The sequence below is a fragment of the Budorcas taxicolor genome, chromosome 19, assembly GCF_023091745.1.
Source record: "Budorcas taxicolor isolate Tak-1 chromosome 19, Takin1.1, whole genome shotgun sequence".
Lineage (NCBI taxonomy): Eukaryota > Metazoa > Chordata > Mammalia > Artiodactyla > Bovidae > Budorcas > Budorcas taxicolor.
In genome coordinates, this window is record NC_068928.1 from 35,809,188 (window position 1) to 35,836,749 (window position 27,562).

The 27,562-nt window shown below is 55.4% G+C and overlaps 1 protein-coding gene across 1 annotated transcript in view; it reads right to left on the minus strand.

Annotated features, from left to right (window-relative positions):
• Positions 1 to 5,878: 5,878 nt before the first annotated feature.
• The window catches only part of CACNA1G (calcium voltage-gated channel subunit alpha1 G), a 60,983-nt gene continuing 39,299 nt past the window's right edge, over positions 5,879 to 27,562 (minus strand). The window contains exons 21-38 of the mRNA XM_052658284.1: positions 27,321 to 27,505; positions 26,429 to 26,555; positions 24,838 to 24,963; positions 24,192 to 24,281; positions 23,203 to 23,395; positions 21,386 to 21,439; positions 16,338 to 16,489; positions 15,472 to 15,581; positions 14,632 to 14,765; positions 14,276 to 14,346; positions 14,071 to 14,149; positions 13,856 to 13,977; positions 13,168 to 13,521; positions 12,350 to 12,493; positions 10,319 to 10,453; positions 8,283 to 8,460; positions 7,785 to 7,954; positions 5,879 to 6,631 (exon numbers count right to left, since the gene is read on the minus strand). Of these exons, the coding sequence (XP_052514244.1) occupies positions 5,891 to 6,631; positions 7,785 to 7,954; positions 8,283 to 8,460; positions 10,319 to 10,453; positions 12,350 to 12,493; positions 13,168 to 13,521; positions 13,856 to 13,977; positions 14,071 to 14,149; positions 14,276 to 14,346; positions 14,632 to 14,765; positions 15,472 to 15,581; positions 16,338 to 16,489; positions 21,386 to 21,439; positions 23,203 to 23,395; positions 24,192 to 24,281; positions 24,838 to 24,963; positions 26,429 to 26,555; positions 27,321 to 27,505 (3,165 nt within the window). The 3' untranslated portion in view covers positions 5,879 to 5,890. The remainder of the gene's footprint in view (positions 6,632 to 7,784; positions 7,955 to 8,282; positions 8,461 to 10,318; positions 10,454 to 12,349; positions 12,494 to 13,167; positions 13,522 to 13,855; positions 13,978 to 14,070; positions 14,150 to 14,275; positions 14,347 to 14,631; positions 14,766 to 15,471; positions 15,582 to 16,337; positions 16,490 to 21,385; positions 21,440 to 23,202; positions 23,396 to 24,191; positions 24,282 to 24,837; positions 24,964 to 26,428; positions 26,556 to 27,320; positions 27,506 to 27,562) is intronic.

Genomic DNA, 27,562 nt, shown 5'->3' on the forward strand with positions numbered 1-27,562 from the left:
CAGTAATCCTGTATCCTTAGAAGAGGTCATAAGTAGCAAGGCCGCTGTAGCATTAGGTACAGTCCCAGCAGTGAGCACTGTCTGCTCTTCTTCGGAGTTTTCAGACCCAAGATGTTTCCAGCTTGAGGCTCCTGAGAGGAGCAGTAAAGACCTATGGGTTGAGCGGCAGCATAGAGAGGGACTGAACCTCCCCCAGCTTGAATGGCTCCAGCCCCATCCCCTCTCCCCAGCTGACTGCAGCTCCAGGCAGGATGCACAGAGAGTGTGCTGAGTCTCCCTTGCCAGCGAGCATCCCAGGGGAACTCAGCATTGGGAATTTCCTGGCAGAAAGATGGAAAGATAAGATAACTGCAAGGTATGGCTTTGAGCAGCAGAGACAGCAGAGAGAAGAAAGCAGAGCAAGTGGGTGTCAGGGAGACCCAGAGACAGGAAATCCTGCAAACAGGGAGCGTCAGTAGGAACTGATGGGACGGGGGAAGGCATTAGAGCAGGAAAGGCTGCCAGTTCTCCCCTCCACTCACTGCTTGTTTTCTTTACCCCCCATGACTTCTTGAAGGCTTGGAGCACCCCAAAACCCCAAACCAACCTCCAACTCTCAAACTTCAGCTTTCTTTTCCTGTGTGTGGGGGGGCGGGGCCTCATTCCTCCAGACCCCAGCCTGGTGGGGCCTACATTGGCCCTACTTGTGGAGTCTGCAAGGAGGCCTCGTGCTCCCAGTCTGCACTTTGATCTGATTTGGCAGGTGTGTGAGCCCTGGCTGCTGTGCCCGCTTCAGGAGTTTTCAAAGCAAGAAGAATTAATTAGCTCGGTGAGCCACAGTCAGCAGCTTCCACACCTGGACCAGGGCTAAGACACACAGAATTGCAACATTTCTTAGCAGAATCCCCTCCTGGGTTTTCACTGGAGCCACCACCTCCTTGATCTTCCTTGCTGTGTCCTCAGAGCAGGGCACCCGTTGACACCTAAACTCACTTTTGAGAATTAATTCCCCTCCTGGAAACCACTATCTTGGATTAGTCCTGGGTCCACTGGCTGTGGGCTGGGATCACAGGGCACCGTGGGCTCAGCATTCCGATGGCTGTGATTCCCCAGGCACAGATGAGTCCTTCATTGGCCCGGCAAGCCTGTTTGCTCCCATGGCGGGTGTACACAGCCCCTGTTTGTAGAAGGTGACCATCAGTGTTGGTGTCCTCTTCCTGGCTAGGTGCCTCTACAGAAGGGGCACCAAGGTGCCACAGGCGAAGGTGCTCACTGCCCTGCTGTCGACAGCCCTTCACCCACCTCCCCCCCAGCCCCCCCAGGAAACGTGAGAGGAAGAGAGGAGGTCATGGGGCACTGGGCTCTGATGGGTGGGGATTAAGGGTGATGTGGAGGTGACAATGTTTGGAAAGTGGGAGAGGTCTGGGTGGGGCAGGGGAGAGGGCAGGAGGAGACAAAGGAGAGGGTGGGAGGAGGAGGAGGGAGCAGGCGCCTTGAGCTTCAAGAGGAACATCACACTAGGGAAAGGCGGCGCTTGGGAAACTGCGAAATCAAAGAGCCAGCCTTGGCCAGCTCTTGGCCAGGCACCTGGAGCTGAGGGACACGTTCCCTTGTGGTCAGGCCTCTCTCCACACAAGGTGGAGGGCTATGGGCTTCTCTAAGCCTCAGTTTAGTCACTCAGTCGTGTCTGACTCTTTGCGATCCCATGAATCGCAGCATGCCAAGCCTCCCTGTTCATCACCATCTCCCGGAGTTCACTCAGACTCACGTCCATCGAGTCCGTGATGCCATCCAGCCATCTCATCCTCGGTCATCCCCTTCTCCTCCTGCCCCCAATCCCCCCCAGCATCAGAATTTTTTCCAATGAGTCAACTCTTCTCATGAGGTGGCCAAAGTACTGGAGTTTCAGCTTCAGCATCATTCCCTCCAAAGAAATCCCAGGGCTGATCTCCTTTAGAATGGACTGGTTGGATCTCCTTGCAGTCCAAGGGACTCTCAAGAGTCTTCTCCAACACCACAGTTCAAAAGCATCAATTCTTCAGCGCTCAGCCTTCTTCACGGTCCAACTCTCACATCCATACATGACCACAGGAAAAACCATAGCCTTGACTAGACAGACCCTAGTCGGCAAAGTAATGTCTCTGCTTTTGAATATGCTATCTATGTTGGTCATAACTTTTCTTCCAAGGAGTAAGCGTCTTTTAATTTCATGGCTGCAGTGATTTTGGAGCCCCCCAAAATAAAGTCTGACACTGTTTCCACTGTTTCCCCATCTATTTCCCATGAAGTGATGAGACCGGATGCCATGATCTTTGTTTTCTGAATGTTGAGCTTTAGGCCAACTTTTTCGCTCTCCTCTTTCACTTTCATCAAGAGGCTTTTTAGGTCCTCTTCACTTTCTGCCATAAGGGTGGTGTCATCTGCATATCTGAGGTTATTGATATTTCTCCTGGCAATCTTGATTCCAGCTTGTGTTTCTTCCAGTCCAGCATTTCTCATGATGTACTCTGCATACAAGTTAAACAAGCAGGGTGACAATATACAGCCTTGACGTACTCCTTTTCCTATTTGGAACCAGTCTGTTGTTCCATGTCCAGTTCTAACTGTTGCTTCCTGACCTGCATACAGATTTCTCAGGAGGCAGGTCAGGTGGTCTGGTATCCCCATCTCTTTCAGAACTTTCCACAGTTTATTGTGAGGACACCAAACTGGGAGTGCATGAACACAAACGTGACTGCTTTGGGAAAGTCCTCCCTGGCAAGTCATTTTTTGATTAGGACACCTCATACCATGTCCCATACCTTCCGCACTGGGACAGAGGCTGGGGTAGTGTGAAGTCAGTGGTCTAGAGGTTGGCCCGATCATGATTCAGACCTCAGCTCCGCCCTCCCCTGGCTGTGTGATCTTGGGCAAGTCACTGAAACCTTTTTGAACCCATTGCCTCATGGGAAAACGATAGCAGTGGTCCTTTGCTTGCTAGGGTGTTGTGAGAAGTAGGTGAGAGGCTACAGATGAGTCTCGGATTCATTTTTAGCACTCACTCCGCTTGCTGGTCTTTGTCCTCCCGCCCCTAGATAGACCTTTCCCTGGACCTTGAGGTGGAGGAAAAAGAGGCAGCCAAGCCTGAGATGGGGGCCTGCAGCTGTTAACACAATTTCTTCCGAACCCACAAGGAGAAGGCTGGAAGTAGAAGTGCCAGAAGTAGATTTCTTACCTCCCAAAGCCCTCACATCCTCGAAGATCCTGGCCATTCTAACCCTGTCCTGGAGGCCCTAGTCCAAGGCCTGCTGCCTCCACCAGCCCCTCATCCTAGCCTCCTTCAGACTCCTCCACTCCCCACCCCCGATGTACCCTAGAGCAGAATCAAATAACCATCCAGACAAGCATCATGCGATTAGCATCCTTGTTGTTAAGATTGTTAATAACATACTGTTAATAAGATTCAGCCGTGTCATTATTTCTACTTCAGAACCCTTTTAATGAGACACAACAGCTTTCATCACTGATAAAGATTTTACATTTTTGGCAGGGAGGCCACAATTCTCTCCCCTGAAATATTCACTCTGACTCTGAGGGGTCCTGGGGGCAGGGGATGGTTGGGAAGTCTGGGATTGAGGGGAGGGAGAAGCAGCCCAATTCTCTGGCTTCACCTTGACCCAGATTCCAATAACCATTAGAAGAAAAAAAGACCCCAGAACATCCTCCCCAAATCTCCTACCCTCATTAAGGAATAGACAGCTACAGAATGCTACCAAAATATAAAAGCTTAATCTACAGACCTAGGTGACAAAACTCTAGGAATTTTGTGTAGATTTGCTTTTTTTTTTTTCTAAAAAAAGGCAGTTCCTACATGCAACCCCCATCTCCCTATCCACAGAGCCCAGAGGAAAAAGAGTTTTATGCTACTGCACACCCTAAGAGGATGAAACCAGGTGTTTGTGTCAAGGAGTGGTATTATTTCTGTCCAAAAGAGCAGTTAGAAAAACTTTCACCCGCTTAGAAAATACTGGGTTGGACAAAACTTCCAGGTCCAATCATCCAGCAGCCTCCCCCACCTCACTGGGATCCCAGGTTCCAATGGGGGATGTGGGTGAGTGCTGCCAAGCCTGAGCTGCCTTTCAGGTTTCAAGAGTCCTGGGGTTTGAAGGTGCTAGGGGTAAAGGGTTACGGGTATTCGAGGGATTGGGGTTGGGGCAGATGTTTGGAGGTGGCTGGCAGGGACAGCCTGGGTGAGCCTGTGATTAGTGCCCTTGGCACGATGACACTATTTTGTTTCAGACAAAAGAATATTGCCTATGGTAGTCCCAGAAAGGAGGTTCTGGGCTATGCTGCTGGCACCTCCTCCTCCCCACCTCTTCCCGCAGACTGCCTGGCTGCCTTCAGCCCCCCGGCCCCCCCAGCTCCCCACCCCGCCTCCTCAGCGGGTTCCCACCGGGGAGGCAGCAGCAGCCAGTGTAAACACCTTGACGTGCTCATTTATCACCCCCCAGGGGGCCATCTCCCTATCAACTCCACTGAGCGGTCCCAGCCCTGGCCCCTCATCTTAGGAGGGAGTAGCTCACTGTTTATATAGCTTAATCCCACTGCCAGCCCTGATGGGGCAGTGCCTGCAGTGCCAGGGCCCTGTTGGTGACCCCCCAACCCCCCCAGGGCAACAGGCTGAAGCCCAGACCACTCAGGTCACCCTGGCTGAAGCCTGAGGAAGGAAAACACAGAAGCACTTGCCTCCTCCCCGAAAGCACCCCTTAAATCCCCATTACAGCAGCTGAGACACCTCCCCCGGCCTCAGTCAGCCTCATTAAACAAAAACAGCTTCATTATGCCAATTTCCAGCTTTCAATGTGGGGCTGGTAGCTGTCAGCAGAAATAAGAGTTAATCTGGCATCACTCACATTCACAGAGCTGCCTGGCTAAAAGGAAGTGATAAGCAGGAGTATACCCTGCTTGTCCAGCCTGCCACCAACAGAGGGGCTTCTCTCTTCCCTCACCCCTGGGTGGCCAGGCTGTATCCTCTCTCTCTCTCTGTGGGTACTGTGTGCGCACGTGTGAGTGCACACACACACACACACACACACACACACACACACATATAGGCAGCTCTGACCCCTTCCCTCCCCACCACCCACTCCCCATCTCCAGGAATCTTTGTCCAGTGCCATCTGGAAATACCTAACTCTGTCTGTTTGGCTTTTACTCTGGACCGTGATTAACTTTTTATTTTGGAAAATTACTTTATTATAGATATAGATATGTATGTATGTATATATAAAAAGGTTCCATTTCATTTGTAAAACTTTTTCTTTTTTTTCCCTACAGAAAATGATGACAAGATTAAAGGAAAAAAATAAGTTACATTACAGTTTCCAAAATGGTTCTTGCTCTCCACTGAAGATGGGCCCCCATCAAGGCTGTAGTGCACTCTCGATCCCAGCTTGTGCTTTGCAAGAAGAGGGAACATAACCAGACTAGTTATTTTAGGTTAAAGTAGCCAAGAGACAGACGCCTTCGCCTCAAAAATATTCTGAGACACATAAAAGCAGAAGGGAACGAATCTCTTCAGTCACAAAATGTCGTACATCCCGCAAATACTAGATTCAATTAATTTAATAAAATAGAATATACATAGAGATTCTGCACAAACGTATTGCTTTCTCCCAACAGCTCCTGGTGTCGGGAACCTCAGCTCTGCTGGGCCTCTCTCTCCACTTGGAGCCAAGGTGGCCAGGGCTGTCCAGAGCCGGGGCTGCTGCTGTTCACTCTGGAAACTCTGCTTGCCAGTGCCCAGTGTCACTGAGGCAAGGAGGAGCACCTCCTCGGTGCCCATTTGGAAACTTTCAGGAATACAGCCCAGGAGGAGGAGCTGGGATTTGGCACCCAGTGGAGAGAGGTGAGTGGGAGAGTAGGGCAGGACTCAGGGGTCCAGGTCTGCTGGGTCACAGGATAAACCAGAGAGACTCAGCACGTCTTTCTTTGGGGAGGGTGAGGCAGCCATGCTGTCGGGAGGGCCAGAGGCCAAGGGATCCTTGGAGTCGCTGGACGGAGCCCTCCGGCGGAGGCAGACACCAGGACTGGGTGGGGGCCGAGGGCCCTGGCTCTGGCTCTCTGGGGGGTCTATGGAGATGCTGGGTGGGCTGAGTTTCTTCTTGGGCCGGCTCCCAGCTCCCCCTAGAGGCTGACCTCCAAGGCTAGAGGGATCGGGGCCCAGGGCGGGCTGGGAGCCACTGTCCAGGCAGCTGACCGCGATGGAGTGCCTCCTCTGTTCAGCCAGCCAGGACGCCGGCCGGCGCGGGCAGCTCTGCGCCTCCACGCTGTAGCACTTCTTCAGGTCCCGTGCGGACGGGGCTTCCTCCTGACTGTCCATGGGCAGGAGGTCTCCTGAAATCCGGCTCAGCTCTGTGTCCAGCTCTAAGCTGCTTCTGGTCTCTGGTGGGCCCTTGCCCCACTTGGGTTCTGGGCCTGGGCAGGGGGCTGACGGGGGCATGTGCTTCAAGATCTTGCTCTGGCTGCGGGAATGCTGCTGAGCCTGGGTGCTGGAGTGGCCCCAAAAGGAGGAGGCCCGGGCCAGCGGCGGGGAGGGCCCACTCACCTCTGACAGCAGGTCTTCCCTGCTGCCCAGGCCCTGAATGTCCAACGAATCCGTCCTTATTGCTGCCTGTATGGGGTGGGGGGAGGGCTCAGCCCACAGGCTTCCTCTCCCCCATGAACTGTCCCACCTGGCAGGTCAGACAACCCCTCCTTCCCCTCCATGGAGCTGCAGGACCACCCTAAGCAGGGGTTCTCAGTGTCTGCTCTTACTGGGAGATAGGGGTCATGCAGTGTTTGCTCTCTGTTGTCCATTGTGTCCCCACCCCAGGCCTGCAGGAATTGCTCCATGCAGCTCCCAACCCATGTGATCCCAGAAAGCGCTGGGCCAGCCCTGCTCCCCAGCTATCCCCTTCACACCTCCTAGCCTCTGCACAGGCTATTTCTTTGGCCTTACATACCCTTCCCAAATGGCAATCCTTTGACTTTATGGGCTCAAGTACCCTGTGATGTAATATCTGACCATCTTTACCCCAAAGTAAAACTGACTCCTTCCTCTTCTGCTCTCTGCTGCACCACACACATGCGCACCCTGCTGCTGCAGTGACCTGATGGGTATTTGTCTCTGCTATTGTACCATGGGCTCCAGAGGGCAGGCGTTGTCTCATTTGTCCCCAGTGCCCAGACATGGGGGCTGCTCAGTGAATACTTGCGAAGCCGCTGAGGACCATGCCTGCTCCCAAAGGTGACGGATTAAAGCAGATGCTCACGTAGCTATCCTCACACATGGGACACAGAGCATGAGCAGCGGCCTTGTCACGGGGGGGCAGACAGGCCTCACCTGGCTACCCGAGCCTTTGTTCTGTGCTCCTTTGTTCTGTGGGATCCGGAAGCTGGGCCCTGGGGGTCACCAAAAGTGGAGACACCCAAAACATGCCTTGTGCCCCTTAGCTAGGTCTACAAGGACAGAGACTTGCTGGGCAGCTCTGCCCATGGACAGGGAATCCAGAGACCCAGGTTCTGTCTCCAACCTGACATGTATCCCTGGACAACCATGACCCCCTCTGGTCTCTGGCTTCTTCTGCGTCCCCAAGGGGACACAGACCACTTTGCTTTGCCTAGAATTGTGTCCCCAGCATCTAGAACTCAGTCTGGCACATCACTGGCACACAATAAATGTTTGCTGGGAGAATGGAAGTGGCAAGCCTCATCATCACCAACAGCCTAGGATTCCCAGCAGAGAGGCCAGCCCCAGCCCCTGCCCACCCACTATACCAGCTCACCTGGCGCCTGAGTGGCCTCTGAGCCAAAGGGGAGCGGCCTGGTGGGGGCAATTTGGGGATGGTGCCCCAGGTGGGAGCACCATGGGGCTGGAGCAGATGGGGTGCATCTTTGGGAAGCTGCGGGATGTAGCTGGTGTCTGCTGGCTGGGAGTGGACGGACAAGATGGAGCCTATGAGGGGAGGTGGTGGGGGGAGAAAAGACCTGGACAGTCAATGTGCTGGCCCCCACCTGAGTCCCTCCCATCCACTGTCCACTCTCCCCCAGCTGGGGTCCCTGCTTTCACCACCCCATCCCCACCCTGGATTGAAAGCCGCTCCCCTCAGGCTGGGAGCTTCCTCAGGCAGGGGCAGCTGACCCCTTCAGGCTGGGGGCTCCTCAGAGGTAGGAGAGGCCTCTTTGGCTGCCTCAGTACCCCTACTTCCAGAGGGCAGGACTGAGCTTAGGCAAGGATGGATCTCCCAGTGTGAGCCAAGCGGGCCTGCCCCCAGCCTTGGTACCTGACTGAGCTCTGGGGAGCCCCCAGCCCCTGTGTCCCAGGGACCCCTCGGCAGTGCTCCCATCCCGGCACATGTAGCTGTCATTGGGCAGAGAGTGCGTTCGGCTGACCCCAGACTTCCGCACAGTCAGCAGATCTGGTCCCAGCATGACGGGCACCTCCTCAGGGTGGGACTCCATCTGCAAAAGGAACAGTGCGGGGGGTGGGGTGGGGGGGGAAGTAGGAGGAAGAGGGGCATCAGATTGGGTGACTGAGGCAGAGCTAGGCGATGGGACTCAGAAGCCCACCGCCCCATCCAGACCCTGGCCCCCATCCCCTCCCTGGACAAGGTGGGGATGGGATGGATGTGGTTGGGGAGAAGGACCAGACACATGGATGAGCCTTCCAAACACAGAGGAAGTGGGTAGGAGGATGCCCTGCCCCCAGAAAACTATTCATATTACATCTTGGAGCTTCCCACTGGGGATGACGGAGAGGTGAGGAGGTGTTCAAAGGAGGGAGAGCAGCCCCCAGCCCCCAGCCCTGCAGGCAGCCCAAGAGCTCATACTCAAGGCCTCACTGAGAGGCTCTGAAGCTGCACAGTGAAGAGTTAAAAGCTAACAGCACCAGCCGCCCTCAGCATCCCACCTGGAGATTGCCTGGAGAATCCTGTGGACAGAGGAGCCTGGCAGGCTACAGTCCATAGGGTCACAAAGAGTCGTACATGACTGAAGCGACTTAACACGCACATACTCCCTATCTCAATTACTGCGCTGGGGCTGTGGGGGGATTGATGAGTCGGGGAGGACCTTCCCAATGAGTAGAAGAGGAGGCAGCCAGAGACTCCCTGCAGAACAGAGGCTGTTTGATCATCCAGTTCTTAACGCAGCCGCAGCACCCAGCACTAGACAAGGGCTGGGTTAGTGAGCTGAATGATGGATGAACACTAAGGGGATGGGTCACAGCTGGTTTACCCACCGCCCCACCTCTCTTTAATTAAACAATGACTCTGGCAGGTGGTGGGTGGTGAGCAAGGCCTGGATACCATGGTCTCGGGTCCTCCCTTAGTGGACAGACTAGAATGAGAGTGGCTTTTTAAAATCGTATTTCAAAGAAAGGCAGTCATCAGCTTTTGACCCCAGATGGAGGGAAACGAAATTTGTTCCCGAGAGATTTCTCCATCTCTCCTAGTTCTCATGTCCATTCCTAGTTCTCAGAGAGGCCATAGATTCCTGTCCCCTTGCAGACTCAGCCAGGTAAGTAGTCCCAGCAGGCCTGAGAATGACTGTCAGAAACCAGTCTGGGTCCTCTGCTTCCTCTCTCAGCCCCAGGCTCCACTTCTGCCAACCACGCCAAGACCCCCAGGGACCCCGAATCAGTGGTCAACAGAGCCCTGCTGTGAGAAATGGGCCCCTGTCCCTCCTTAAGTCCCAAGAGGAGGGAAGGTAGGGAGGAGGGGGCTGCTCACTGTTAGATGTGGATGGGAGAGCCGGGTAAAAGTGGAGAAGCTGTCAGAACACAAAGAAGCCCCTCTGGAAGTGGGGACACCCAGGGACAGTGACAGGGGAGACAGGAACACCACCCCCCCCCCCCCCACTGGGTGGAGAAGGGCATGATGGTAGCAGCAGAGATGTGCCTCTCACCCACTGTGTGGTGGTGAATGGCTCATGTTGGGGGGAGGTGGGAAGGGGAGGTGGGAAGGAGGGGTGCAGGGACGGGGAGGGCTGGCCTGCACGGGGCTCCAAATTCAAAAACCAACTCTGTGGCCAGACAGGCACGTTGGTCAGCTGTCTGATAACACCTCTGTTTTGAGCTCTGTCCCTCTTGGGTATCTGGATTAACCCTTTCACAACTGCTGCCCCTGGGCCCCCTGGGCAAGGCCCCAGTTGAATCTTATTTAATTTCTTTGTCCACAGTGGGGGACCTTAGTAAAGCCTGGGGCACTGAGTGCTGCCTCTGGGTAGGGCTGGCGGCAGAGTGAGGGGGAAGGGATCTGGAGCCCCTGCAGTCAGCCTGCCCCTGGGGGGCTGGGGAGCAGTGGGGGCTGTGTGTATGTACATTGCTCGCCAGGGCACTAAGTAAGAGTGTGTGAGTGTCATCAGGCAAACAGTCATCCGTCAGAGCTAGAGAGCAGGACAGTTCAGACACAATCTCTGACGTCAAAGACAGAGCCTCCATCTCAGCTAGAGGGATCTAGACAGGGAGAGAGATGATCAGGCATAAGAAACCAGGACAATGCGCACTCTCACATGTCCACACACACACATGCACACACACACACAGAGTCCCTCTTCCCATTGTTCACAGAGCATAAGGAGAAAGTCCCTCCTTTCTCTCTTCCCACCCCCTTCCCAAGTAAACTGAGAGCACCTCCCCTCCCCCCACTTCAAACCCCTGCTCTGATCAGAGAGGCTGCACAGGCAGGAAAGAGCTGGAGGAAGAGCTGGAGCAACTGACAAAGCGAGGAGACAGGGAAACGCGTTCTAAAGATGCTGCAGGAATCTTGACAGCCCCTCCCACATTACCACCATCCAGGGAGGGAGCAGGGAGCTGACTCTTATAAAGAAGATACCAGAAAAAAAAAAAAGAAGAAGAAGAAAGGCCCGCAAAGCGCCTCTCTGCTCCCAGCAAGACAGAGCAGCGTAGGGCGTGCTGGGGACAAAGCTGCCAGCCTGATGGCCGCTTTCTGCCTATTCCCTCTGCTTCCAAAAGCCTGGCAGGACTTGGCCTGCCCTTGAATTCTGGCATCTCCCCTCCTGGGCTCTCCTCCACCTGCCCTCTCCAGCCTGGGTTCTGGGAGGGCTCTCCTGTTGCTGGCCTGAATTGGGCACACTCAGTTGGGCTAGTACCCCATCTGGCTGGCTCACCTGGGATCTGCAGCTGGGCTTCAGTGCCTGCAGGACCCTGGAGGAGAGTGGGGCCATGCCTCCCAGATGAGCTGACTGCCTGGTCACCTTCTCAACATCTTCTTCTCCCCCAGCACCTTTCCCCATGACCTTCCTTCAGGATGAGAGGACTCAAGAATGGACTTGATCTCTCAGGGATCATTCTAGGTCACTGCCAGGTTCAGGACCCTATAGTCTATCTGAGCCTGAATCCAAGAAGAGGTCAGGAACCCTAGAGCAAGGTCTCTTCCTATTTAAGGATCACCGTCCATTTCTTTGATCAGGCTAACAGGTGTCCCAGGTACTGGGAACCTGGTTGCCCAGCCCATCATCCATCATGGCCCATGGAACACTAGGCTTTCAGCTGAAACTTGTCTCCTTGCTTCCACTCTGGGTCTACCAGGGACTTTCCTGCAGTCTGTGACTTAGGAGGAGGGTTTTAGGGTGCATCTCCAAGTGGAGGGGGTCAAAGGTGGCGAGACAGGTCCCAGGAGGAGAAGGAAGAGGACCCCAGGAAGCAGAAGACTGCACTGAGATGGGATTGGAGGAGAAAAGCATGTGCTGCTGTGGGAAGATGCAAGGCTTGGGGAAGAAGCCAAGTCCTATTTCAAACGAGGTCCTTGAACCCACTCCTGACTGGAGCCTTCCATCCCCTCTCAGGGCCAGGTCAGAAGCCATAGGCTACAGATAGCATCCACCATGCCCAGCGGTTTCCATAGCTTAAAAGGCTGCCACACAAAACTAGTGGGGAGGGCAGTGGGTACAGAAAAGAAGCAGACTGTGGCCTAAGACATGTCCCTCAGTGGGCCCCCTGGCCACCTGCACTCACCCCCAGAGCACCTCTCTCCTGGATCTCGTTCATCACTCTGACCATCTGCTAACCCACTGACAACTTGTCTTCTGCTCCTCTTTTCTTCCAGGTTCTTTCTTAAGACTGCCCTCTCCAAACCCCTCCTCCATCTATTCTTCTCCCTCAGAAGTGTTATCTCGGCATCCCTACCTTCCAACTATGTGTTCCAGAGGTGGATCTCAGCCTGAAGAACCCCTGGCTACCTCCTGCCAGGCCCAGTTCAACTGAAGTAAAGCTGTTCTTTCCCCAGACACCCAGTGGGCAGGAAAGAGCCCCACCTCCCCAGAAGCATGGCACAGCATGGCACAGCCCAGCACAGTCAGGGGAAGGGGCACAGCACAGGGACACAGTAACCTGTGGGTCGGAGCCGCCTGGGCTGCGGGCAGGAGGGAAGGCAGAGGGCTGGCCCCCTGGGCCTGCCAGCTCGTCCATCAGCTTCAGCTCCCCATCCAGGGAGCCCTGGATCAGCAGGGATATGGTGTCAAACAGCTGTCTGTCCTGGGGAGGACCAGCCCATAAGGGGAGCCAAAGAATCAGGGGAGTGAGGGTGCAGTGATGGGAAGTGTCATGGCAGGGGTTGAGAAGAGACAGAGAAAAGAGGAGGTCACATATATGTACACACATGCGCGCACACACATAACAGTAACAACAGAGAGAGAGAAAGGGGGCAGTGGGGAAGGTGGGCAAGAGACAGGTGTGGGAGGAGGACGGAGAGGTAGGAGATGGAAAACAGGGGCGCCCAGAGGGAGAGAAGGGGAAAGAGAGAAAAGATCAGGAAGAAAGACTGAGAGATGGCCTCAGGCAGGTTGAGGGTCAGGGAGGAAGGAAGTTTGGCAAAATCAGGGCAAGGGTAAGAGAGAAACAGGTAGGAAACAGAAAATGACCTTGAACCTAAAAGCCAGGAAGGGAAGTCCCAGCCAAGCTGGAGGCACCGGGACAGATGAGCCAGCAAGTGTGCCAGTGGCTTGCTGGGGCGGCCCCACGCTGCAAGTGTGGGCAGCCATCTCTGGGGACAGGCTAGGGCCTGCTTACCTCTCCACATCGAGGCAGGAGGGTCAGATGATTCAGGAGGAGCCCTAGGGTCTGCTTGCTGCCCACTCCCTGTACGCCACCCACCAACTGAGCACCCACAGCACCTGTCTCTAGAGGCGGAGGCGGGGATCTCTGCTCACCATGGGGTGCTCCAGGGAGAAGTGGGAGGCTGTTCCAGTGTGGGGTGTGGCATGTGGGGCCCCCTGTTTGGGGCTGCCAGGGCTGCCGGGGCCCTCAACCCCAGGCCAGAGGAAGGGGCTGCCCAGTGGTGAGGGGGCCTGTGGGCTGAGCGTCTTCATCTCTAGCTCCAGTTCAGCCTCCAGCTCGGCCTCCTCTTTGGCCTCCTTGTTGCTCTCCTCCAGATGCTTCATCAGCACGGCAATGACCACGTTGACCAGCACAAACTGGGCTGTCAGCACGAAGGACACGAAGTAGATGGGGGAGATGACCGTGTTGTAGCAGGTGGACTCCTGGTCACAGTCCCGGAGGGTGTCCTGGGGAGGCAGGTTGGGAGAGTGAGGTTGGGAAGACAGTGGACAGAGCTTTCACAGGAAGTCAGGTCTCCAGTGTCACAGAGCTTTGCAGGGGACAAGGAAGGGCAGGAGGAGGGAGAGCTGGTGTCTAAGGGGCAGGAGAGCATTAGCCACTGTCCTGGGAGGTGTGAGTTAGAGGATGTCCTGGGGAGAGGGAGTCCCGGAGTGTTCCAGCATGGAGGCTAGAAGGTTACATGCTTTTGTTCACATCGAGTTCAACCTGAGCCAAGAAGTGGGGCCATCTCCTTGAGGCCAGAGCCAGCCCTGGGAGGGGCCTCACTGTGGGGGCTCTCACCTTCATGATGCCGTTCCAGTTGTCACCTGTGGAGACTCGGAAGAGGGTCAAGAAGGCCATGCCAAAGTTCCGAAAGGTGGCATGCCGGCCCAGGCCCTCGCAGGGGTGTGTCTCATCACACTCTGAGGAGGAAGGAAGGGGAGAGAGACTTGAGTTAGCCCAGGAGTCCCTGAGTCCCCAACCCTGGCTCCTCTGCCCTCCCTACCCCAACTCACCCAGATCTCCAAAAAGCTCCACGCCCAGAGCTGCAAAGATGAAAAACAACAACATGAAGAGAAGTCCCAAGTTCCCCACCTGGAAAAGAGGAAGAGCAATGGAAAAGGCGCCACTAGATCTCCGAGCCAGCTTCCCCCACCCCTTTGGAGAGCACCCTCTCCTTCCCGAGAGGACCCTTCCCACCCACTCCCACCTCCCAGCTACCTGGGGCAGGGCCTGCATCACTGTGTCCAGCAGTGCCCGCATGCCCACAGCCATCTTCAGTAGCTTTAGCACTGCAGAACAGGACAATGTCATGAGCTAGCCCCTCTAGGCCCCAGGCTACACAGCTGGTGGAGCCAGGGCCAGGGCCAGGGCCGGGGCTGGTGGGACAGCCAGCCCCAGCCAGCCAGGCTGCCATGGCTTCACCCCCACCCTTCCCCTTTGGCAGAGGCTAGAAGAAAGGCTCATGGAACCCACACCCACCTCCTCCCTAGCCAGTCAGAGCTGCCCTCTGCTGTCTCCCCTGGAGCAGGTCACCCTGGAAGAGTGGCCATGGTGGGCAGGCAGCCGGCACTGACCTCGGGCAATACGCAGCACCCTCATGATACGGATGATGGTGGGGTTGATGGGCAGCGAGGCATTGACCTCAATCTCCTCCAGTGTGATGCCCATGATGGACAGCAGCACAATGGCCAGGTCCAGTTGGTTCCACCTGAAAGCCCAGGACACAGCTCCCTGAAGGGGGCACTGCAGAGGAGGGGGTAGTTGTGGCAACATGAGTGGCACATTCTCAGCCACAGAAAGGAGAGTGGAGGTCAGCCTGTCCAGCCTTCCCATCCTGCAGAGAAGGTGTGGTTTAGCTACGGTCACACAGCCAGTTGGTACCACAGTAGGGTTAGGGCTTTAGTTCTAGGCCCTCTGCGTTTCCTTTTTATTCATTTGCCTCTTTATCTAGTCCTTTTACGGTATTCGCTCTGTGTCAAGTGCTACTCGATAGACTTTACAAATAGGGACTCAAAATCTTCACAACTCTGTGATGTAGATGCAGTTATTATATCCCATTCTGTGGCTGAAGAAACTGAGAGAGATTAGGTGACTTAAGTAACTTACCCAAAGTTACCAGCTTCTAAGTGGGAGAGCCAGGATTCAGATCCGGTCCAGGCAGTCTGGCTCCAGTCTAGGCCAGCCTGATTTTCGCTGTCCCCAGGCCCTTTCTTGGCAGGCCCCCTCTCTCCCCTCTCATCTCCCAGGCCCTGGATATCCCCCCGCCCACACTGCACCATCAGCCCTGCATAGGTCCTGGAGTGGAGTCTGAACCCGAAGGGTCAAGAAAGGCCTTCAGGCTCTAGATCCCCTGGGGCATCTCCCTGGGAAGCATGTGCCCACTCCTCCACCCCTCACCCCCCACTCCCCTTTACCTGTCCTGGAAGAACCGTCGAAAGCCAAAGGCCACCAGTTTGAAAACTGACTCCAAGACGAAGATGACAGTGAAGATATAGTTGCAGATCTTCAGAGCCTCATCCAGGATCTGGCAGGGATGGGGGCAAGACGCAAGGTCTCTTAAGGCCCAGGGAAGATGCCCGTCCTGATCCTTCTATCATTCCTCCCAGATCCGGGAGGCAGTGTGAGCCTAAGGGGAACTTCCCTCCCTTCTCACCATGATGGCTGGTCATTGGCCACCACTCTAGGAGAGAGCAGGTTCTCATTCACATGTGTGATCCCAACTCTGTGTTGAAAGATCTCTCTCCTTGAGGGATGGTGAAGAGATCACATGAGAATGTGCTGGAAGGCATGGAATGCTAGAAGTGAAAGGGGTCTTTGCATTGTCAATTCAGTGTCCCTATTTTACCGATGGGAAAACTAAGATGTGGAAGGCAGATGACGGAAGCTGATTTGAGAAGTAGCAAGATCACCGGTGAGGTCTGGAGCTGGATACTGACTAGGATCTAAATTCCAAAAGGGTCGGCACAGATCTGCCTTCTTTATCCTCACAGGTCAACACTGAACATCTTTATTTATTTAAGGTAACAAGTATCCGCTGGGTGAAGAATCCAGGTCCTTCACTTCCCAGTTAGTTGGTCACGTCAACTAACCTCTCTGAGCCTCAGTGTCCTCACCTGTCAGACCAAGACAAGACTGACCTTCGCAAGTCCCTGCAAGTGGTGCAAGAGGGTCCCCTGTAGGGGCCAAGCACTGGCCTGAGGCGCCCTGCCTCGGGCTGGGCCAGCTTCACCCCCAGGCTCATGACGAGGTGGGGCCCAGACGGCCAGTCGCTCAGTCCTACCTGGGGCTGCTGGTAGTGCTCCATGGCCATAGTGACCACGTTCAGCCCAATGACACCCGTGATGAAGAGATCCAGGTAGTGGCTGGTACACAGGTGGTGGACGAGGAGCCGGAAGCGGGAGTAGTCTGAGTAGTAGGGTTTGCACTGGGCTTCTGGTGGGGCAGCAGGGAGAACAGAGCAGCCATTGGGCCCTGCCCACTGTGCCCCCTCCACCCACAGTCCCTGACAGCCACCAGCCTCTAATGCCAGAGCTGAAACATTCCAGCGTCATCAGCATCCTCGCGCTCCACGCACTGCTCTTTTTTGGGCAGGAGCCCCTCTCTTGGTGTTTCCCCTTCAAGCATTTGTTCTACTGGCTGTGGTCGGGCACAGAAGGGGTCACGACATGCGGGGCTCCCCGCCCACAGTAGACACCGGGTGAGCCCCCTCCCCGAGGCAGCCTCCAAAATCCAGCAGCCCCTCGTAGCACCCTCGACTTGGCGTTCTGCAGTGAGGTCCGATCAATAGACGAAAAACAACTGATCTTATTGGCTTCAGAGGAAGTGCCATCAATGGAGAGGTGAAGGCTCTTACTCCTTTACCAAGCTTAGACTCTTGAGGGGAGCAGAGGAGACTACAACAGAGCCGGGATTTGGAGATAAAACCGGAGATCGGAAATTGGATGTCTTCTTGGCTGACTGCACCGACCCTCTCAGAGGGCCTCCCGCGGTTGGGGCAGGGCCTGGGACTCCTGAACCCTCATTCAGGAGAGGGCAGAGGGGAGGCCACAGGGCTCACCCAGTTTCTAATGAGGCAGTGCCCAGTCTGCTCCTGGGGACCAGGGCAGCTTCCCCTGCAGGCTGGGCTGGAAGCAGGAAGCACTGTCTGAGATCTGTCAGAGGCATCATATTTCTCTTGTAATTCGTGAACCACATAGTTATAAAAATTATCATATCAGGTTGACCTACTAAGCAGGCAGAACAAATCTGGGGGCAGGAGATTACAGGGGGCCCCTCCTCCAGGTGTGAGCAAAGGCCACACCAAGTTGGGGATACATGTCATCAGAGGCAGCCACAAAGAAAGAAGAGGCACCGCATGGGGGCCTTGGGGGGCAACCTCAGGTCCCAGACAGCTCTTCCCCCTCAGGAAGTCTACGGCGGAAGCCAGCCAGGGCTGTAGCCTCTGAGGACTGTGCCAGGGCGGCAGGAAGCTTTGGCTCAGGCCAGCTTGGTTATAACTGTTCTTTCCCATGCAGGACTATTAAACAGAGAGGTAAACTGAGGCAAGGAGTGGCCTGGGTGGGCCCCCACCAAAGGCCGAAGGAAGAAGAGTGCCCAAGAGCTGCCCATTCAGCCTCACCAGCTGCCGCGCTCCAGCATCAGCCTTGAGGTGTGGATAACCGAGAGGCAGAAAGTCCCAGTGATCTGGTGCGCTGTCGGATGCATTGGGCCATATTTTTGTTTCCAGAGATGGGCCAGCCAACCATGACTTTATTTGCTCAGGCGGCCCTCTGGGCCCCCAGGAAGATGGGGTGAAGAGGCCAGGGACAGGGGACAACATAAGGCCACAGGTCATCCACACAACGATGCGATCACGGCAGGTAGACCCGGTGAGCCAGCCTCTTCCTTCCTTCCTTCAGTACCCACAGAACAAGAGGGCGCTAGTCGCCCAGCGTTGCCTTAGCAGCTGGAACTCTTTCTCTGCATTAATCTCCATAAGTGCCGAGAGCACTCGATCCCATTATGCTAAAATATGAATGGAGAATTAACTAAAATGTTTGAATACAATTAGGTTAGAAAAAGCGGCTCCTTATTAGCCCTGTTATTAGCTGAGGCCATGCAGAGGACAGGTTAGAGAGTCCCCCCTACCCTGTCACCCCAGTCTGTCTGTGTAGGCAGCCCCAGGCCAGATGGAGCTGCTGCTACCTCCTCCTGGCCTTGCTCTAGGAGCCCAAGGAGCAGGTGGAGGCCCAGAGGGAAGGTGGGGCAGGACGACTGAGGCAGGGCATCTGTTCACAGAGACCAGTCGCAGACCCTTGAGGTGCATACAGAACCCCTCCACCCTCAGCCCTGACCCCAGACCAGCAGGTGCCAAGGCTGCCAGAAATCCCTCCATTAGAGCCCAGGTCCAAAGTGCACCAGGGCCAACCTGATAAGCATCTCCTTGGCCAATCCCTTTGTTTTACAAAGAGAGAGGAGGCCTATCAAAAAGTTATGTGTGAGGCAGCGACCAAGCCAGTACCTGAAAAGTCCCTCACCAGCTGCCAGGTGGGTTTAGACACAAAGCCTTGGGGTTTTGGCCCAGAGGGTGCCCTCGAAGTTTGTCCAAAGGCTCTCACTATTGCGCTCTGGATGATGTCACCTGTTTTGTCTCTGGCCCTCGGTTCTACAGGCAAGAACCAGGGCTCAGAAGAAACTGAGACCCCCGGGGCAAGCCTTGGGGGGTCTGCTGCTGCTCTGACAGCTCCAGCTGTAGCCCAGGAGGGGGTCTTGACCAGTGGTCACTGGCATTTCAGCTGCCCTGGCCCTGTCTCCCTGCCTCCTACCTGTATGAGTTACCTCAGGCAGAGAAAATACCAGAGTCAGACAGTGAGGAGAAGAGCACCCCCCGGGACTGCCCAGCCTCCAGTCAGGGGCAGGAGTAGAGGAGAGGCGCAGGAGTGGGTGCAAGGCTGTGAGTGAGAGCCATAGGCACAGTGAGTTAGTAGGGGTCACTGGGAGCCCGAGGCACAGCCAGGGCAGAGGTTTGCAAAGGGGAGCGGTGGAATAGGAGGAAGGCAGGGGTAACTCCCAGGGACACAGGCCCCCAAGACAGAGGCCAACTTCAGCTGCTGTAGCCAGGCCTGATCAGTGGGTCCTGGTGAAAGGAGAGAGGGCAAGTTGGAGGCAGGTGCCACAGGAGGCCGAGGGGAGCTGATCTGGTGCTGGAGGCAGCCCTGTTTTCTCCCTCCACCTGGAAGCTGGGCTGGACCAGGTCTTTTTCCTGATAAGCAGACTCTTCCCTTCAGCCTTTCCCTGGGATCTGGCTACTCTGCTCCTGCTGGGGGCAGCACAGGGTGGCAGAGGTGCTGGCAGGGAAGTATGGTGCACATGTTTGATTCCTAGCAACTCCAGACTAGTGGGTGTGACTTCATCCCCATCACACCATTGGGTACCCTGATGCACCAGCATTGCCATGCCTTGTAAGCTGACTGGAGATGCAGACGCTCAGGTCCTACCCTGGACCACTGTGAGAGTTTTTAAGGTGGGGCTCAGTTATGTCCTCTGGGGGATTCTTAGGCACAGGAAAGTTTGAAAAACTCTAGTATAGACCACGCGGAACAACAGGTATAGGTAAGAGGCATAGCGGTGGTCTGAGCCCTTGTTTGGGGTCTCTGAGTCTTCATCACCAGCGGGAAAGGTGAGACACTGTTGTGACCAGTGTATATACCTGCCTGGGCCCACAGGAGCATGGCAGAATGTCCCAGGAAGGGGGTGCAGTATGAGAGTCAAGAGAGCGCTTATCATTTAGTGGGTGTGTCAGAAGATGGTCTCAGGGGCCATGAAAATCTGCATGGTTGACTCTTGGGGGAGAAGCCTCTGAGGCCAGACCCATGATGTCCTGGTGTGAGTGTGTTTGTGTGGACACATCAGTGTACAGACCAGGTGAACCCATAAGGGAGAAGCTGAAGGCCACGTCCCCTCACCCTCCTTTCATTGCTTAACATCAGGAACTCACAGTACAGCCCAGTTCAGAGATGTGGGCCCAGGCAATCCAGATACAAAGCGGCTGGAGCCTCCTGAGCCCCCGGGGGGTCTCTCAATGCCAAACATCATCATTCCACCCAGGGCCCCAGGCATGACCTCTCAAATGGCGGCTCAGGGGTTCCCCTTTGATCAGGCACCCCAGCACCCATAGGGTAGTGTCTGCAGGAGGCTGGCTTCTGAGGGAATTTGGAAAAGTAGAGAAAGGTACAGCCCATGGTTCCCAGTCTGGAGTCCCAAGCCCTCAACAGCCTGAGGAGGCAGTCACATGGGGGTCCTGAGGTTCTTTTCAATATTTTTAAAAGCTTAAATGCAATCATACACATGCCTGTGCTAAGACCCCACAGACTAATTTAACGGCAAAATGGTCTTTGCTGTTGTTCAACGTGAAAGATTCTGCAGCTCATAAGTCCTGATTAGCAATTAGATGTGCCTTTGATTAGTAAAACCAGTGAAACAAAGTCATTACTGACATGCTCTCAACTTCAGAGAAGGTCTTTTACATTGTGGGGTCTGTTGTAGAAGATGACAAGGGGGGCCCTTAGGGACAATCAGGTTGGGAAACACAGGGTGGAGACATCGGAGGCTGTAATGAGGCCCCACAACACTTCACAGATTCTCAAAACCTCTGAACCACTGTCTGGGGGCCGTGTTGGGAGAGCAGGGGCCAGAGGACTGGTGAGGGGTGGTGGGGGAGGGTGCAGGCAAAACCAGGAGGGCCCTCCCAGAGACACAGCTCTCAAAGAAAATGACCCAACTCACTCCCAAATCTTTGGCTTTTGGGGGAGAAGCTCTGTGGCTAACTCAGATCTTCCAGTCCCAATTCCTGCTGTTTGTAGCAATGATGTGGCCACTGTGATTACTTAACTATTAATGAGTCTGTTTAATTATTCATTGTTACATTTTTAAAACAAATCCTTTCCCTCTCTGTTCCTCTCATCCTGCTTGCTTGGATCACAGTCTCCCGTTCAGACCAAAGGAGGCGGGAGAGATCTGCAGCTCTAGCAGCTCTAATAATCGAACTGTGCGACCCAGGAGCAGGAGCCGGAACGGGAAGAGGTGGCAGAGGGCTGGGAGCAGGGCCTCAAAAGCCTGGCCAGACAAGGAGGGTCCACCAAGAGAAGCTGGCTGGAGGGGAGGGAGAAGGCCCTCACCTCCTGTCTACCTAGCACAGGCCTACGGGATGCCACAGAACCCAGAACCCCTCACCCTGAGAAGGCAGAATCAGTGAGCCATGGAGAGGGAGCAAAGAGGACGCCCGCACACATGACGTGGGCCTGACCGCCCGGGGCCATACCCTGGAACCCACAACCCCAGACGCAGTACCTGGCGCCGCGCTGGCTGAGCTGCCGGAAGCAATTACATCGTCCAGCATTAGATCTAAAAGAATGAAACACGACATTGGTCACTGACCGGACCAGGTGGGCTGGGCAGGGCCCCCTCAGCAGCTCACTTCCCCTGGGCTGTGACCCTCACTCTGCCTATGAATAGGGCATGCTGAGCAAGGGTGGTGGGTCCTAAGTACCAGCCCCAAGCTCGGACACAGGGCACTTGAGGAAGCTGAGCAATTTGGCCAGCTCATCAGGGTCACAGGGGCAGGGAGTTGGAGGCATGAGGAGAGGAGGAAGCCTGTCCTCCGAACAGATGTCCACTCCCCAAGCTGTGGCCTCAGCTGCACCTGAGAAGGCTGCAGACCCCAGAAGGGGAGCCAGCTGGTCAGGCAGGGCCACAGGCACCTCCTGCCAAAAGAGTTCCATCTGCAGATGACCCGCCGAGAAGACAGACTGCAAGGAGGGGCAGGCGGGGCAGGGGTGGGAGCACGCTGCTGGGGGCAGTACGCCTGCTCAGCCTCAGTCGTCCACCAGGAGCAAAGATGCGACCCTTATCCCAGAGCTGCTGCCTAGAGGTCAGTGTCCTAACCCTGGAGCAACCCCTCTCACAGGGAGCATGCGCTCTGTCCCGCCCGCTTCCATTTCACAGCCCCCAACAGCCCTCCCCTGGCTCCAGATGCCCTAGAGCCAGGGGCTGGGGGCACTGCAGCCCTCCACCTGCTTGATAGTGCTTACACTGTAACAAACCAAAGGGAAAACGCAGAGCACCACGTACATCTTATCAGCGTAAGGAAGACGGCTTGTGAAAGGGTAGAGAGAAGAGGGCAAACCCGCAGACGAAACAGAGACAGACATACAAAGGCTTGGGAAAACCCACACATAAAGACACTTAGAGAGACGTGGGCGACTGAAAGAGAGTTACACTGATTGATTGTTGAGTACGAGACAGACAGGCAGGAGCCCTGAGATTGGGAGGTGACTCAAGTGCAGACACGCCTGGAGACACACGGGGACACAACAGGACCCGCACTCACGCCTCGTGTCCTGGAATCTGCAGTCTTTCGCTTAGTCTCGGCCACCCATAGTAGGAGTGTGAGGAGGCCTGGGGTAGGGGCCTCACCCGGTCAATGGCAAGAGGTGTTGGAGATCGTAGATGAAGGGCTAAAGGGTCTAAGGCCAGAGCGTCATGAGTTTAGAGTTCCTGTGACCTCAGACCCTCCCTGAGCTGGGTGTGTATTTTTGAACAGCTTAGCAAAAAAGAAAAAAATGACAGTCGGGAAGCCAGGGAGTTTTGCTGGAAACAGGGAGAAAGGAGCGGTCTGGGGTTTGCACGCCACGGTCCATCTGCACAGTCTGCTAAGGCCTTGCCCATCAGCTACAGACACTGGGCAGCCACAGGTTGAAGATGTTTGCTCACCAACCGTGGGGTGGGTAAGGTGCCAAGTGCCAAGGTCAGGGTCCCTGGATACCGGCACAGGGCAATGAAACGGGGTTTTCTTCCCATGACGCTCCTCTCAGAGTCAGGCTGGGAGGGACTGTGCATCAGCTCCCACTGGCATCATCTGGGGAGCACGATGCTGAGACCGGGAGGTCTTCAGAGGGGAGCTCCCTTACCCCACAGGGCTGAACTGGTCTGCTTCATGCAGGCTCTAAAGGCTGACATGCTCTTGAGGGGAAGGAGGTGGGGAGGGGGTGGGAGCATCTTCTCCCTGCCCCAGCCCCAGCCCCTGGCCCCCTACAGTCGCAAGGCCAAGGTCAAGTATGACTCAGAGATGTGGAAAGACTACCGACCAGCCATCTGCTTCTCCTTACTCCTTCTCTTTTTCTCCAGTCTCCGTAGACGCTTCTCCTCCCGCCGCCGGGCCTCCTCTTCCTCCTGGTGCTGCCGACACTTGTGGAAGTTCTCCACCACCACGCCAACGAACATGTTCAGGACAAAGAAGGCCACAATGAGCAGGAACGAGATGAAGTACAGCAGCATCCAGGGGTTGTGGTTCATGATGGGCTGGTGGGGAGCGGGAAGGACAAGTGAAGATATTAGCCTGAGGATAACTGTCACAGGTGCTGCCCCCCAGCCTGGGTTCCTTAAGACAGGGCCTGCATACTCAGTTATACACAGATCCATCAGGTGATGTCAATGAATGGTGTGCACTTGGTGTTAGCCAGTAGAGAGGATTGGGGACTGTGGCAAAGAAGACAGTGGATGTTTTATCCAAAATGGGGGAGTTGCTTCTTTGTTTCAGTTGACTCCTGCCCTTAGGGAATGCAAGTCCAGTGTCTCCAGATCGTTGGACTTGAGCAGACCCAAATCTGGATTTTTCATGTGAAACTTGTCAACTTTTAATTGTTTAGTGGCAGTGTTAGTCACTCAGCCATGTCCAACTCTTTGTGACTCCATGGACTGTAGCCCGCCAGGTTCCTCTGTCCATGGAATTCTCTAGGCAAGAATACTGGAGTAGGTTGCCATGCCCTTCTCCAGGGGATCTTCCCAACCTAGGGATTAAACCTGGGTCTCTCGCATGGTGGGCAGATCCTTCACCATATAAGCTACCAGGGAAGCTGTTTAATTGTTTATCACTAATTTAAAATTTTAAATATGTTGCAAGCCAATAAAGCAAGCCCACATTTGTCCTCAGGCCACCAGTTACAGCCTCTGATATTAAGATGTAATACCTCTCAGATGGCATTTTGCCAACCTGCTTTGCTGTCTTTCTATCCACTGCCTGCATGCATCACACCTGGAGCTGGCCCATCGTGAGTGACCTGAGTCCAAAGATGGATACTGCCCACCTCAGCCCTACCTGCTGGTCCACACCGACAGCATCCAGCCCATCATACATGATATCCACCCAGCCATCCTTAGAGGCCAGCACGAACAGGGACATTAGGGCCTGGGGGGAAGGGGAGGAAAGGACCATTTGAAACCTAGGATGTATAGCCAAGACACCCACCAGTGACCCCCAAAGCACCTCCTGGCAATAGCTCGAGGGACCCTAGGCCTTCAGAGGCTAGCCCGGAGTCACACTCCAGGCTCCATGAGAGTTCTATGCCCCAAGGCTCCATATGGCTGCTATGAAGCCAGAAGAACCATGGGAGATGACCTCAGCCAGGTAGAGCAACAGGCCCCAGAGTTCTGGAAATCCAGACACCAAACCCAGAGTGGGGCAGGGAAATAAACCAGCAAAACTGAGCGAGCTATTTCATTTTCTACATTTCTGTTTCTATGAATGTGGAATGAGAAAAAGAATCATCTTGACAATACACCTGCACCTTGTACCGTGCTAAAGAAATACACCATCTCACTGCATGGAGATCCCACTAGGACCCATTCACTAATGATGAAACAGAGGTGAGCGAACTGCCCCGCATGCATCATTAAGCATGGACTTGCATCCTCCCCAGACTCCTGCCCCCTCTCCCACCTCCACCTTAGAGCCTGGGACTCACCTGGCCAAGGTTGTCAAAGTTGTATTTATGCCGGACCCACCGGTAACTGGCCTCAGCACAGTCAGACTTGTTAGTGATATTCCTGGTGTCCTCGCCCTGGCACACAAAGAACTTCCCTTTGAAGAGCTGAACACACACATAACCAGAGACACAGAAAGAAGTGAGCTGTGAGCACAGGAAGCCCAGACCAGTCCTGGGGCCTAAGAGCTCCAGGTGCACCCTCGGTGAGGGCCAGGTGCTCGGTCAAGTCAGAGACATACTGACAGTAACCTCCCCTGTAGGCACCCCTTCCTCCAGGCTCCTCGGAGCAGAGTCCCTGGAGAGGAAGGAAAGGTCCTAGGGGAGGGGACTGGGAAAGGGTGGGAGGAGGGGGACAGTCATTCATTTCCTACGAAGAGGGAGGCCAGTGATTCTCCAAGTGGGGTCCCTGGACAGCAGCATCAGCATCATTCAGGAACGTGCTGGAAATACAAATTCTCAGGACCAGCCCAGACCCACTGAATCTGACACACTGCAGGAGGGCCAAGAGATCTGGTTTAGAGGTGGGGGCGGGCAAGGTATATGGATTCCACTCAACAGACGAGGAAAACTGAGGCTCAGAGAAGCAAATTCACTCACTAAGTTTATACAACCAGAAGGTGGCGAAAAGGGGGCTCAGGCTCAGGTCCTTCTGACTGGAAAGCTCACCCTCACTCTAGAACGGACCAGGCTATGACTGTGGGGAAGGGACTGAGGGACAGGAGGACCAGGGGCCTAAGTAGGCCAGAAGTAAGAAGTGGAAGGGGCACCGCGTGTGCAGAGAGGCACCACACAGTCTTAGCAAATGTATTCTGGCCTGGTCTCTGGAGCCAGAGAATTTGAGGAAACCCAAGAATACCTCCCCTGCCCAAGGCAGAGTGGAGACCCCAGGAAGCCAAAGGAGGGGATAGGGAGGTGGGCAGCCAACCAGAAGCTCCCTCTGGCCCAACAGCCAGCCGTCTATGCTACAGCTGAAATGTCTGGAGCCTGGAGCGAGGAGGGGTACTCTAGAGGAGAGGGATGAACGAGCTCCCCTGGCTCCTGGAGGTGCCTGCTAAATCCTGCAGGCAGCTCCCTTTCTTTTTCCTCCAAAGCCAAGTTCCCTCCCTGGGCCAGAGGCCAAGTTTCCCCAGCAGCCCCCACTTACTGCCTCGTCTGGGGTCTGCACCAGCCTGCCTGCCAGCTCACTGCTAACCTGGCCCAGCTGTCTGAGCCCTGGATCCCCAGGCCTGGCCTGCAGCCCACTGGTTCCAGTAGGGAAGGAAGGGAGGGGACCCCTGAGCAGACTGCAGGCCAAGGCCAGCGTCTGCACTCAGAGCAGTGCATGAGGGGGCAGAACGGCAGCCTTTGCGGCACTGGTCAGAAGCCCCTCGAGGCCCTCTCCCCTTGCTGGCCTCTTCCCGGCTCCCAGTTTTCTGCAAAATGCCCAGGAGGCAAAGGAGCCCGAGGGCCTTTGGCTTCAAGGCTTTTCTAGGATAAAGGTGGCAGCAGCTCCTGGAGCCACAGCATCCAGGCCAAGAGGAAGGCCACTGCTCAGGTCTCTGCTGATAGCTGGCTCTGGACCCCCACAAACCTGCACCCCCAGGATGCCAAATATGATGAAAAAGGCACAACAGATGACCACAATGTTGCCAATGGGCTTCAGCGAGGACATCAGCGTTTCCACCACCAGCTTCAGCCCCTGTGCCCGGCTGATTACCCTGGGGAGAAAGGGAGGCGGGTAAGAGGGGTTCCCGGCTCAGACATTCCCTTGCCCTGCTTGCCACTCCCTCCCATCTTGGCTCACTGGTCCCCATCCTGGGCTCTAGTGGAGGGAAGAGGTTGGCTGGGCTCGCTGTGCAGAGACTCCCACCCACCCCCACACCTAGACCTCTAGGATGGAGTCTGGGTGATGACTCAACCCAGGGATGCAGAATGTTGTGGGGATGGGGAGATAAACTTGTGTGGAGCATGTAGAGGGCAGGCAGGGAGATGGATTATCACAGTCAGGAAAACCTCACTGGTCAGTCAATATCTGCCTCATCCATGTCCCCACCCATGGCAACTTCTTACTCTCAGCTGGGGTTCAGGGTGACTGTCTGATTGGGGAGGGTCTCCTAACAGTGCAGACCCATTGCTAGAAGTGTTTCCTGGTGGGTAGTCCCTGGGATGGGGGAGAAAGCGCGGACGCAGGAAACAGTCTGTCACTTCACAGGGAAACTCAAGTTTCGCCCCTGAGGGTTCCACACAGGGAGAGCTGCAGCTGAAGGGCATGAGGCCCTGCCTAGGGGCCCCTGTATGGTGTGCCCTGTCAGAGTGCGTCACGTGAGGGGGTCCCTGAGTGGGGTGCCTGTGGAGGGAGAACACCGGGGCCACAGCTAAACCAAGTGAGAAGTGATGCCGGGAGTGGGGGGCAGGGTCCCCGGTGGAGTCACAGGCCGGAAGCAGGGGCAGATGGGGTGCTGGCCATGAGGGTGTGCCTGCACCTGAGGGGGCGCAGGGTCCGCAGCAGCCGCAGCACCCTCAGCATGCCCAGGATCTTGGTGCCGCTGTCGGAGACCATGGACACCAGGATGTCGATGATGGAGATGAGCACCAGCAGCCCGTCCAGCACATTCCAGCTGCTGCGCAGGTAGGCCTGCTCCCCAAAGCACCAGCCCAGTGCCACCACCTGGGGATGCCCCTGCGTCACCAACACTGCCTCCTCCCTGCAGTCAGTCCCCAGCCT